The sequence below is a fragment of the Oncorhynchus masou genome, unplaced genomic scaffold (assembly GCF_036934945.1).
Source record: "Oncorhynchus masou masou isolate Uvic2021 unplaced genomic scaffold, UVic_Omas_1.1 unplaced_scaffold_518, whole genome shotgun sequence".
Lineage (NCBI taxonomy): Eukaryota > Metazoa > Chordata > Actinopteri > Salmoniformes > Salmonidae > Oncorhynchus > Oncorhynchus masou.
The window spans coordinates 293,447-305,901 of NW_027011585.1; the positions used below are offsets into that span (position 1 = coordinate 293,447).

The 12,455-nt window shown below is 40.9% G+C and overlaps 1 protein-coding gene across 2 annotated transcripts; it reads right to left on the reverse strand.

The window, feature by feature from the left end:
• Positions 1–995: 995 nt before the first annotated feature.
• LOC135535799 (C-type lectin domain family 4 member E-like) lies at positions 996–8,954 on the reverse strand. Of its 2 annotated transcripts, XM_064962227.1 has the most exons (6): positions 8,670–8,954; positions 5,345–5,446; positions 5,071–5,241; positions 4,816–4,958; positions 4,551–4,654; positions 996–1,436 (listed from the first exon to the last, which is right to left on the reverse strand). In XM_064962227.1, the coding sequence occupies exons 1-6, from the start codon at positions 8,809–8,811 to the stop codon at positions 1,280–1,282; spliced, it is 819 nt and encodes a 272-aa protein (XP_064818299.1). In that variant the 5' UTR covers positions 8,812–8,954; the 3' UTR covers positions 996–1,279. The 2 variants fall into 2 exon arrangements, with proteins under 2 accessions (XP_064818299.1, XP_064818300.1); XM_064962228.1 differs by lacking the exon at positions 5,345–5,446.
• Between the last annotated feature and the right edge of the window lie 3,501 nt (positions 8,955–12,455).

A 12,455-nucleotide genomic window follows, 5' to 3' on the forward strand; every position in this document is an offset into this window, starting at 1 on the left:
CGGGTAGTTGTGGCTATGCTAATACAAAAATAGAACAAGTTTGCATACTAGTGTGCGTACTTGTGTGTATACTTGTGTCCGTGCGTGTGTATGTGTATGTGTATATGTATGTGTATGTGTGTGTGTGTGTGTGTGTGAGAGAGATTGTTACAGTGGTTATTGTTAAACCATTTTCTGCAGAACAATATAAATCATTCCATGTCTCTACATGGTCATCTTGTCCAGAGTATATCTCAACACAGTCCTCCTGCCCAGGGAATGGGACTTGCTATTTGTGATGATGGACAGGACACTGTCATACCAAGAAGATATAGATCATAGAGGGGAAGTGGAGATCAAAGACTAGCTGTTAATGTATATTAAATATCATATGTAACAGCCCCAAGATAATTCAGGGAGTTTCCAGAACTGCTCCTTCCTTTCACCTTTCTGCTGATTTGGACCCTCTGTTTACTCCCAAATATACATCAACATGTTCAGGAGGACCAGGACTACAAACATGGGTCATTAAAATGTCCAGACAATAGATGTGACACTACAAAATGCTCCAAGTGGATATTGAAGGTGGGTATGCTTAACCAGTGAGGATCAACCTGATTGGTTGAAGAGTTTTTGAGTGATAGCTGGTTGAACCACTGAAAATATCCACTTCCCTTCGCTCTTTTGGGACCCATTTCGGGGAACAACAATCAAATATGAGCATTTGATATTGTGCTTGACAACAGACTGACTGTCAAATTTTTTAGGTAACATCCTTTGATATCTCTACTACACTCATTGATTGGTGATACAGTCACCTCCTATACAGTGTATGTAATGGTGGTTTGGTACTGTTGAGAATGTCATCACCAGGCCTAAATTGGAGCATGTAAATATCTGCAGAATATATTTGAATTGGAAGTTATGTGAATGCACAAAGTCAATAGTACTGAACTCATGTTGAACCTGATGATGTGTGAAACATAACTACTGGTACACAGGAAGTTACAAACAGGAAATAAGTAGGACATTTATTAATATGATACTACAAACAAATACAACAATAGGTGTTTGTGTGTGTGTGTGTGTGTGTGTGTGTGTGTGTGTGTGTGTGTGTGTGTGTGTGTGTGTGTGTGTGTGTGTGTGTGTGTGTGTGTGTGTGTGTGTACGTGCATGCAGGTGTGCGTGCGTGTGTGTGAATGAGGGTGTGTGACGGTGTGTGTGTGAGAGAGAGAATGAAGGAGAAAGTTGTGTGTACTGTAGGCTACTGTATGTGTTACAGTAGGTTGTCATGGTGATGTTAAAGCATTTTCTCACAAACCCAGGTGAGTCTGCTGCGACATGATATGTCATTCCATGACTTTCGAGAACTCTGTTCTTTATGTATCTGAACACAGTCCTCCTCACCATATTCTGGTTTGCCACCACCATTATCAGGCTGATGTGGAGACCAGTACCTACAGAGTTAAAAACAGTCAGATATCATGGTTAATACCAGTACCTACAGAGTTAAAAACAGACAGATATCATGGTTGAGACCAGTACCTACAGGGTGAACAACAGTCAGATATCATGGTTAATACCAGTACCTACAGGGCTAACAACAGACAGATATCATGGTAAATACCAGTACCTACAGGGCTAACAACAGACAGATATCATGGTAAATACCAGTACCTACAGGGTGAACAACAGTCAGATATCATGGTTAATACCAGTACCTACAGGGCTAACAACAGACAGATATCATGGTAAATACCAGTACCTACAGGGTTAAACACAGTCAGATATCATGGTTAATACCAGTACCTACAGGGTTAACAACATTCAGATATCATGGTTAATATCAGTACCTACAGGGTTAACAACAGTCAGATATTATGGTTAATACCAGTACCTACAGGGTAAACAGACAGATATCATGGTTAGAACATCACAATCCTAAATAATGCACAGAAATGTTTCAGTTTAAATTCAACTTTGTTGACTGCTGCCATTAATGACAATAACCTGTATAGATAAAGGTTGAATGAACTGAAAATTGGCCCCTTATTGTCAGAGTAGTTATCATCGCTCACTCTGTGGTCAGTGTTGGTCTATCAGTTGAGTGTGGAGAACCTAGAGTATGAACAACACAGAGAATCAGTCCTACTCCTTACACTGTGGTCAGTGTTATTAGAGCAGTAGTGTATTACCTTGGGTTGGTCAGTGTTATTAGAGCAGTAGTAAATTACCTTGGGTTGGTCAGTGTTATTATAGCAGCAGTATATTACCTTGGGGTGGTCAGTGTTATTAGAGCAGTAGTATATTACCTTGGGTTGGTCAGTGTTATTAGAGCAGTAGTGTATTACCTTGGGGTGGTCAGTGTTATTAGAGCAGTAGTATATTACCTTGGGTTGGTCAGTGTTATTAGATCAGTAGTATATTACCTTGGGGTGGTCAGTGTTATTATAGCAGTAGTAAATTACCTTGGGTTGGTCAGTGTTATTATTGCAGTAGTATATTACCTTGTTTGGTCAGTGTTATTATAGCAGTAGTATATTACCTTGGGTTGGTCAGTGTTATTAGAGTAGTAGTATATTACCTTGGGTTGGTCAGTGTTATTATAGCAGTAGTATATTACCTTGGTGGTCAGTGTTATTAGAGTAGTAGTATATTACCTTGGGTTGGTCAGTGTTATTAGAGTAGTAGTATATTACCTTGGGGTGGTCAGTGTTATTATAGCAGTAGTATATTACCTTGGGTTGGTCAGTGTTATTAGAGCAGTAGTGTATTACCTTGGGTTGGTCATTGTTATTAGAGCAGTAGTATATTACCTTGGGTTGGTCAGTGTTATTAGAGCAGTAGTATATTACCTTGGGTTGGTCAGTGTTATTAGAGCAGTAGTATATTACCTTGGGTTGGTCAGTGTTATTACAGCAGTTGTATAATACCTTGGGGTGGTCAGTGTTATTATAGCAGTACTGTATTACCTTGGGGTGGTCAGTGTTATTATAGCAGTCGTATATTACCTTGGGTTGGTCAGTGTTATTAGAGCAGTAGTATATTACCTTGGGTTGGTCAGTGTTATTAGAGCAGTAGTATATTACCTTGGGTTGGTCAGTGTTATTATAGCAGTAGTATATTACCTTGGGTTGGTCAGTGTTATTATAGCAGTAGTATATCACCTTGGGTTGGTCAGTGTTATTAGAGCAGTAGTAAATTACCTTGGGTTGGTCAGTGTTATTAGAGTAGTAGTATATTACCTTGGGTTGGTCAGTGTTATTAGAGCAGTAGTATATTACCTTGGGGTGGTCAGTGTTATTACAGCAGTAGTATAATACCTTGGGTTGGTCAGTGTTATTATAGCAGTAGTATATTACCTTGGGGTGGTCAGTGTTATTAGAGCAGTAGTATATTACCTTGGGTTGGTCAGTGTTATTACAGCAGTTGTATAATACCTTGGGGTGGTCAGTGTTATTATAGCAGTAGTGTATTACCTTGGGGTGGTCAGTGTTATTATAACAGTAGTATATTACCTTGGGTTGGTCAGTGTTATTAGAGCAGTAGTATATTACTTTGGGTTGGTCAGTGTTATTATAACAGTAGTATATTACCTTGGGTTGGTCAGTGTTATTAGAGCAGTAGTATATTACCTTGGGTTGGTCAGTGTTATTATAGCAGTAGTATATTACCTTGGCTTGGTCAGTGTAATTATAGCAGTAGTATATTACCTTGGTTTGGTCAGTGTTATTATTGCAGTAGTATATTACCTTGGGTTGGTCAGTGTTATTATAGCAGTAGTATATTACCTTGGGTTGGTCAGTGTTATTAGAGTAGTAGTATATTACCTTGGGTTGGTCAGTGTTATTATAACAGTAGTGTATTACCTTGGGGTGGTCAGTGTTATTATAACGGTAGTATATTACCTTGGGGTGGTCAGTGTTATTATAGCAGTAGTATATTACCTTGGGTTGGTCAGTGTTATTAGAGTAGTAGTATATTACCTTGGGTTGGTCAGTGTTATTAGAGTAGTAGTATATTACCTTGGGTTGGTCAGTGTTATTACAGCAGTAGTGTATTACCTTGGGTTGTTCAGTGTTATTAGAGTAGTTGTATATTACCTTGGGTTGGTCAGTGTTATTAGAGCAGTAGTGTATTACCTTGGGTTGGTCAGTGTTATTAGAGCAGTAGTATATTACCTTGGGTTGGTCAGTGTTATTATAGCAGTAGTGTATTACCTTGGGTTGGTCAGTGTTATTAGAGCAGTAGTATATTACCTTGGGTTGGTCAGTGTTATTAGAGCAGTAGTGTATTACCTTGGGTTGGTCAGTGTTATTAGAGCAGTAGTATATTACCTTGGGGTGGTCAGTGTTATTAGAGCAGTAGTATATTACCTTGGGTTGGTCAGTGTTATTATAGTAGTAGTATATTACCTTGGGGTGGTCAGTGTTATTATAACAGTAGTATATTACCTTGGGTTGGTCAGTGTTATTATAGCAGTAGTATATTACCTTGGGTTGGTCAGTGTTATTAGAGCAGTAGTATATTACCTTGAGGTGGTCAGTCTTATTACAGCAATAGTATATTACCTTGGGTTGGTCAGTGGGGTGCTGTCCACCCATTTCCAGGTCCCCTCAGTAACAGAGTCAGTCAGACCAATCCAGACTCCCTTGTTGAGGTTGAAGAGAAACTCCTGTTGTTGAGAAGGATAAATATTTATGCATATATGTTTGATCATATTTACCACCTGCACACCCAGAGCTTCTCCCCCCCTCCCCCCACTCACTCCCTCACTCACTCGCTCACTCGCTCACTCACTCACTCACTCACTCACTCACTCACTCACTCACTCACCTGTTCCTTATCACTGTTTATGATCACCAGGTCTGCTCCTCTCTCCAGACAGTCCTCTCTGCTCCCCTTCCAGGTTTTAGTCTCAGTAGACAGGAAGTACCAACTGGATTCAAACTTCTGCCAGCATTCAGGACAGGTTTGTCCTACAAGATGAAATCATGAATTTCCTTCATCTTTTCACACTGGATAAAATAATACAGACACACGATAAAGTGTGTGCGATTAATGAAAATGTAATACTGTAGGTTTACTCACTGAGATTGGAAAGCCTCTCGCTAAGAAAAACTTTCTCAGTCTGTAGCTGGTCTCTCTCTTTAGTCAGGTTGTTGTAACGGGTCTGTAGCTGGTCTCTCTCTTTCGTCAGAAGGCTGTTGCTGTCCTGTAGCTGGTCTATCTCTGTTGAGTCGTGATGATCAGTGACTCCATCTGTAAAAGGGAAAGTTCATCAAACATGTAACTAAAACACCATTAATGAGTAAGTATAATTTAGTAGGCTACTTAAGTCTCAGTAAAAACATACTAAACTTACAGTAGACAGACAGGCCTATGATCCCAGCCAGTAGGAGAACACACAGCAGCCCCAGACACACTGCAGCAACTCCAGAGGGTCTCTTCCACCACTGAACATGTACTGAATCACAAATTATTAAAGATCTTTGGTTATGTGTTTTACTGTATCATCCAGGATTGAGACAAATAAAGCTATTGCACTACATGGAAATCTCACCTGTTTAATGTGTGTTTTTTATGTGTTTTCCTTATTTGTAACTTTTTTTGTACATAATGTTTCTGCAACCATATCTTACGGCAAAGAAGAACTTCTCGATATCAGGACAGCGATCACTCACCTCGGCTTAGACAATGATTTTTTCTACAAGAAAGATGACGCACAAGACATTCTCCAAACACCCCAAGACCGTCATCCCCGTTATTTGCAAGAGGAAGCAACGCAGGTACGGAGGGCAAAGAGCCGGATGCCTGGTCAGGACACGGCGAAGGCGACTGGGAAAGCTGCCGCTACCGTCAATACTACTCGCCAACGTGCAATCATTGGACAATAAATTATACGAGGTATTATCACAAATATCCTACCAACGGGACATCAGAAACTGTAATATCCTATGTTTCACGGAATCGTGGCTGAATGACGACATGGATATTCAGCTAACGGGATATACGCTGCACCGGCAGGATATAACAGCACACTCCGGTAAGACGAGGGGGGGACGGGGGACGGTCTGTGCATGTTTGTAAACAACAGCTGGTGTACGAAATCTAAGGAATTCTCTAGATTTTGCTCGCCTGAAGTAGAGTATATTGTGATAAATTGCAGGCCACACTACTTGCCTAGAGTGTTTTCAGCTATACTTTTCATGGCTGTTTATTTACCACCACAGACAGATGCTGACATTAAGACAGCACTTAGTCAGCTGTATTAAGGAAATAAGCAAACATCAAACCACTCACCAAGAGGCAGCGCTCCTAGTGGCTGGAGACTTTAATGCAGGGAAACTTAAATCAGTTCTACCAAATTTCTATCAACATGTTAAATGTGCAACCAGAGGGAAAACATTCTAGATCACCTGTACTCCCCACACAGAGACGCATACAAAGCTCTCCCTCGCCCTCCATTTGGTAAATGGAACATGTTCCGGGATTCTTCCGATAGCATTGAGAAGTACACCACATCAGTCACTGGCTTTATCAATAAGTGCATCGAGGACGTCCTCCCCACAGTGACTGTACGTACATACCCCAACCAGAAGCCATGGATTACAGGCAACATTCGCGCTGAACTAAAGGGTTGTGCTTCTGCTTTCAAGGTGTGGGACTCTAACTGGGAAGCTTACAAGAAATCCTGCTATGCCCTGCAAAGAACCATCAAACAGGTAAAGCGCAAATGCAGGGCTAAGATTGAATCATACTACACCAGCTCCGACGCTCGTCTTATGTGGCAGGGCTTGCAAACTATTACAGACTACAAAGGGAAGCACAGCTGCGAGCTGCCCAGTGACACAAGCCTACCAGATGAGCTAAATCAGTTCTATGATCGCTTCGAGGCAAGCAACACTGAGGCATGCATGAGAGCATCAGCTGTTCCGGACGACTGTGTGATCACACTCTCTGTAGCTGACGTAAGTAAGACCTTTAAACAGGTCAACATACACAAGGCTGTGGGGCAAGATGAATTACCAGGACGTGTGCTCCGGGCATGTGCCGTTCCACTCACGTCCGTAGCCATGAAGTGCTTTGAAAGGTTGGTAGTGGCTCACATCAACACCATTATCCCAGAAACCCTAGACCCACTCCAATTTCCAATTTGCATACCGTCCAAACAGATCCACAGATGATACAATCTCTATTGCACTCCACACTGCCCTTTCCCACCTGGACAAAATATATACTTATGTGAGAATGCTATTCATTGACTACAGCTCAGCATTCTACACCATAGTACCCTCAAAGCTCATCACTAAGCTAAGGATCCTGGGACTAAACACCTCCCTCTTCAGATGGATCCTGAACTTCCTGACGGGCCGCCCCCAGGTGGTGAGGGTAGGTAGCAACACATCTGCCACGCTGATCCTCAACACTGGAGCGCCACAGTGGTGGGTGCTCAGTCACCTCCTGTATTCCCTGTTCACCCACAACTGCATTGCAAAGCACGACTCAAACACCATCATTAAGTTTGCAGACGACACAACAGTGGTAGGCCTGATTACAGACAACGACGAGACAGCCTATAGGGAGGAGGTCAGAGACCTGGCCGTGTGGTGCCAGAATAACAACCTATCCCTCAATGTTGCCAAGACTAAGAAGATGATTGTGGACTACAGGAAAAGGAGCACCAAGCACACCCCCATTCTCATCAACGTGGCTGTAGTGCAACAACAAACTAGAATGGTACAAACACACCAAAACAGTCATGAAGAGGGCACGACAAAGCCTATTCCCCCTCAGGAAACTTAAAATATTTGGCATGGGTCCTCAGATCCTCAAAAGGTTCTGCAGCTGCAACATCGAGAGCATCCTGACTGGTTGCATCACTGCCTGGTACGGCAATTACTCGAACTCTGACCGCAAACTCGGCCTCTGACTGCGTACAGCCCAGTACATCACTGGAGCTAGCTACCTGCCATCCAGGACCTCTACCTGCCATCCAGAACCTCTACACCAGGCGGTGTCAGAGGAAGGCCTATTACCGCATGCAAGCAGTACCGGAGTACTGCTTGCAAGTCTAGGACAAAAAGGCTTCTCAACAGTTTTTAGCCCCAAACCATAAGACTCCTGAACAGGTAATCATATGGCTACCCGGACTATTTGCTTTGTATGCCCCCACCAACCCCCAAACCTTCTTTTTATGCTGCTGCTACTCTCTGTTTATCGTATATACATAGTCACTTGAACGTTCATGTATATACTACCTCAATTGGGCCGACCAACCAGTGCTCCAGCACATTGGCTAACCGGGCTATCTGTGTTGTGTCCCTCCACCCACCACATGCTAACCCCTCTTTTACGCTACTGCTACTCTCTGTTCATCATATATGCATAGTCAATTTAACCATATCTACATGTACATACTACCTCAACCAGCCTGACTATCCGGTGTCTGTATGTAGCCTCTCTACTTTTATAGCATTGCTACTGTATATAGCCTGTCTTTTTACTGTTGTTTTATTTCTTTACCTACCTATTGTTCACCTAACACCTTTTTTGCACGATTGGTTAGATCCTGTAAGTAAGCATTTCACTGTAAGGTCTACACCTGTTGTATTCGGCGCACGTGACAAATAAACTTTGATTTGATTTATGTAAAGTATGTGTGTGTGTGTGTGTTCTTGCAATCTTACCTGAAGCAACAACTCCATCTCTTGTACTGGACTTGAAGGCTCTTACGTTGGCATATAATTGGCCATCAATGTCTGTGTTCTTCATTACATCAGGCTCATCGTCTTCAAAACAATCAGAGTTTTGATAGACTCCCTCTGACATTCTAACACACTTGTGATCAAGTACAGTAACTTCTACTTCTTCCAATTTGTAAGTCGCTCTGGATAAGAGCGTCTGCTAAATGACTTAAATGTAATGTAATGTACATCAGCTCTAATATGCGTCTGTAGCTGTGTCTTCTCCATGCAATGTCCTGTCTCTGTGTGAATTATAGAAGTGAAACTCTTTATCAGTCAACCACAGTCAGCCATCACGTGACTCCCACCAGTATTAGTTCAATAATATAATACATGATATGACTCCCAACAGCCTTAGTTTGATAATATAATACATGATATGTCTCCCACCAGTATTAGTTCGATAATATAATACATGATATGATTCCCAACAGCCTTAGTTTGATAATATAATACATGATATGACTCCCACCAGTATTAGTTCGATAATATAATACATGATATGACTCCCACCAGTATTAGTTCGATAATATAATACATGATATGACTCCCACCAGCCTTAGTTTGATAATATTTTACATGACATGACTCGAACCAGTCTTAGTGTGAAAATACACCACATGACATGACTTCCACCATATTTAGTTTGATAATATACAACATGACGTGTCTCCCACAAGTCTTAGTTTGATAATACAAAACATGATATGACTCCCACCAGCCTTAGTTTGATAATATAACACATGCTATGACTCCCACCCTATTTAGTTTGATAATATACAACATGACATGTCTCCCACAAGTCTTAGTTTGATAATATAATACATGATATGACTCCCACCAGCCTTAGTTTAATAATACAATACATGATATGACTCCCACCAGCCTTAGTTTGATAATATAACACATGCTATGACTCCCACCATATTTAGTTTGATAATATACAACATGACATGTCTCCCACAAGTCTTAGTTTGATAATACAATACATGATATGACTCCCACCAGCCTTAGTTTAATAATACAATACATGATATGATTCCCACCAGCCTTAGTTTGATAATATAACACATGCTATGACTCCCACCATATTTAGTTTGATAATATACAACATGACATGTCTCCCACAAGTCTTAGTTTGATAATACAATACATGATATGACTCCCACCAGCCTTAGTTTGATAATATACAGCATGACATGTCTCCCACAATTCTAAGTGTGATAATATACTACATGATATGACTCCCACCAGCCTTAGTTTAATAATACAATACATGATATGACTCCCACCAGCCTTAGTTTGATAATATACTAGTCTTAGTTTGATAATATACTACGTAATATGACTCCCCCCAGCCTTAGTTTGATAATATACAACTTGATATGACTCCCACCACCCTTAGTTTGATAATATAATATATGATATGACTCCCACCAGTCTACGTTTGATAATATATTACATGATATGACTCCCACCAGTCTTAGATTGATATTTTAATTCATGATATGACTCCCACCAGCCTTAGTTTGATAATATAATGTGTGATTTGACTCCCACCAGCCTTAGTTTGATAATATAATGCGTGATATGACTCCCACAAACCTTAGTTTGATAATACACCACATGACATGACTCCCACCAGTCTTAGTTTGATAATAAACTACATGATATGACTCCCACCAGCCTTAGTTTGATAATATAATGCGTGATATGACTCCCACCAGCCTTAGTTTGATAATATAGTACATGATATGACTCCCACCAGCCTTAGTTTGATAATAAACTACCTGGAATGACTCCCACCACCCTTAGTTTGATAATATAATACATGACATGACTCCCACCAGCCTTAGTTTGATAATATACAACATGATATGACTCCAACCAAATTTAGTTTGATAATATAATACATGATATGACTCCCACCAAACTTTGTTTGATTATACAATACATGATATGACTCCCACCAGCCTTAGTTTGATAATATAATACATGACATGACTCCACCAGCCTTAGTTTGATATTTTAATTCATGATATGACTCCCACCAGTCTTAGTTTGATAATATAATACATGACATGACTCCCACCAGCCTTAGTTTGATAATAAACTACATATGACTCCCACCAGTCTTAGTTTGATAATATAATACATGATATGACTCCCACCAGTCTTAGTTTGATAATATAATACATGATATGACTCCACCAGCCTTCGTTTGATAATATAATACATGATATGACTCCACCAGCCTTCGTTTGATAATATAATACATGATATGACTCCCACCAGTCTTAGTTTGATAATATAATACATGATATGACTCCCACCAGTCTTAGTTTGATAATATAATACATGATATGACTCCCACCAAACTTAGTTTGATAATGTAATACATGATATGACTCCCACCAACCTTAGTTTGATTATATAATGTGTGATGACTCCCACCAGCCTTAGTTTGATAATAAACTACATATGACTCCCTGCAGCCTTAGTTTGATAATACACCACATGACATGACTCCCACCAGTCTTAGTTTGATAATAAACTACATATGACTCCACCAGCCTTAGTTTGATAATAAACTACATGATATGACTCCCACCAGCCTTTGTTTGAAAATATAATACATGATATTACTCCCACCTGCCTTAGTTTGATAATATACTACTTGGAATGACTCCCACCACCCTTAGTGTGATAATATAATACATGATATGACTCCCACCAGTCTTAGTTTGATAATATAATGTGTGATTTGACTCACACCAGTCTTAGTTTGATAATAAACTATATATTACTCCACCAGCCTTAGTTTTATAATAAACTACATGATATGACTCCCACCAGCCTTTGTTTGACAATATAATACATGATATGACTCCCACCTGCCTTAGTTTGATAATATAATACGTGATATGACTCCCACCAGTCTTAGTTTGATGACCTACTACATGATATGACTCCCACCAGTCTTCGTTTGATAATGTAATACATTATATGACTCCCACCAGTCTTAGTTTGATAATATAATACATGATATGACTCCCACCACCCTTAGTGTGATAATATAATACATGATATGACTGATCTCTCTCTTCAGTCAGGTTGTTAAAACTGGTCTGTAGCTGGTCTCTCTTTGGTCAGGTGGTCTTAGCTAGTCTGTAGCTGGTCTCTCTCTCTCTCTTCAGTATGGGTGTTGTAACTGTTATGTTGCTGGCCATTCTGCAGATGTGTTGAGGTGCTGGTCTCACCGTTTCTCAGGGTCTCTGCACTGATGTAGATATCCACAATCCTCTCTTCATTGCACCTCTGTCATATCTGGCTTGGTGTAGATGGACTCAGACATTTTCAACAATGTTTTCTGACTATAGCTACAGTGTCTTAAAGCAGTTCAAAACAGGCAGAGGTCGATAATCCAGAGTAGTGGGGCAAGGGTACAGGACGGCAGGCAGGCTCAGGGTCAGGTCAGGCAGAAGGAGGTAAACCAGAGTAGTGGGGCAAGGGTACAGGACGGCAGGCAGGCTCAGGGTCAGGTCAGGCAGAGGTCGATAATCCAGAGTAGTGGGGCAAGGGTACAGGACGGCAGGCAGGCTCAGGGTCAGGTCAGGCAGAGGGAGGTAACCCAGAGTAGGGGCAAAGGCACAGGACGGCAGGCAGACTCAGGGTCAGGGCTGGCAGAGTGGTCAGGCAGACGGGCTCAGTGTCAGGGCAGGAAGGGTC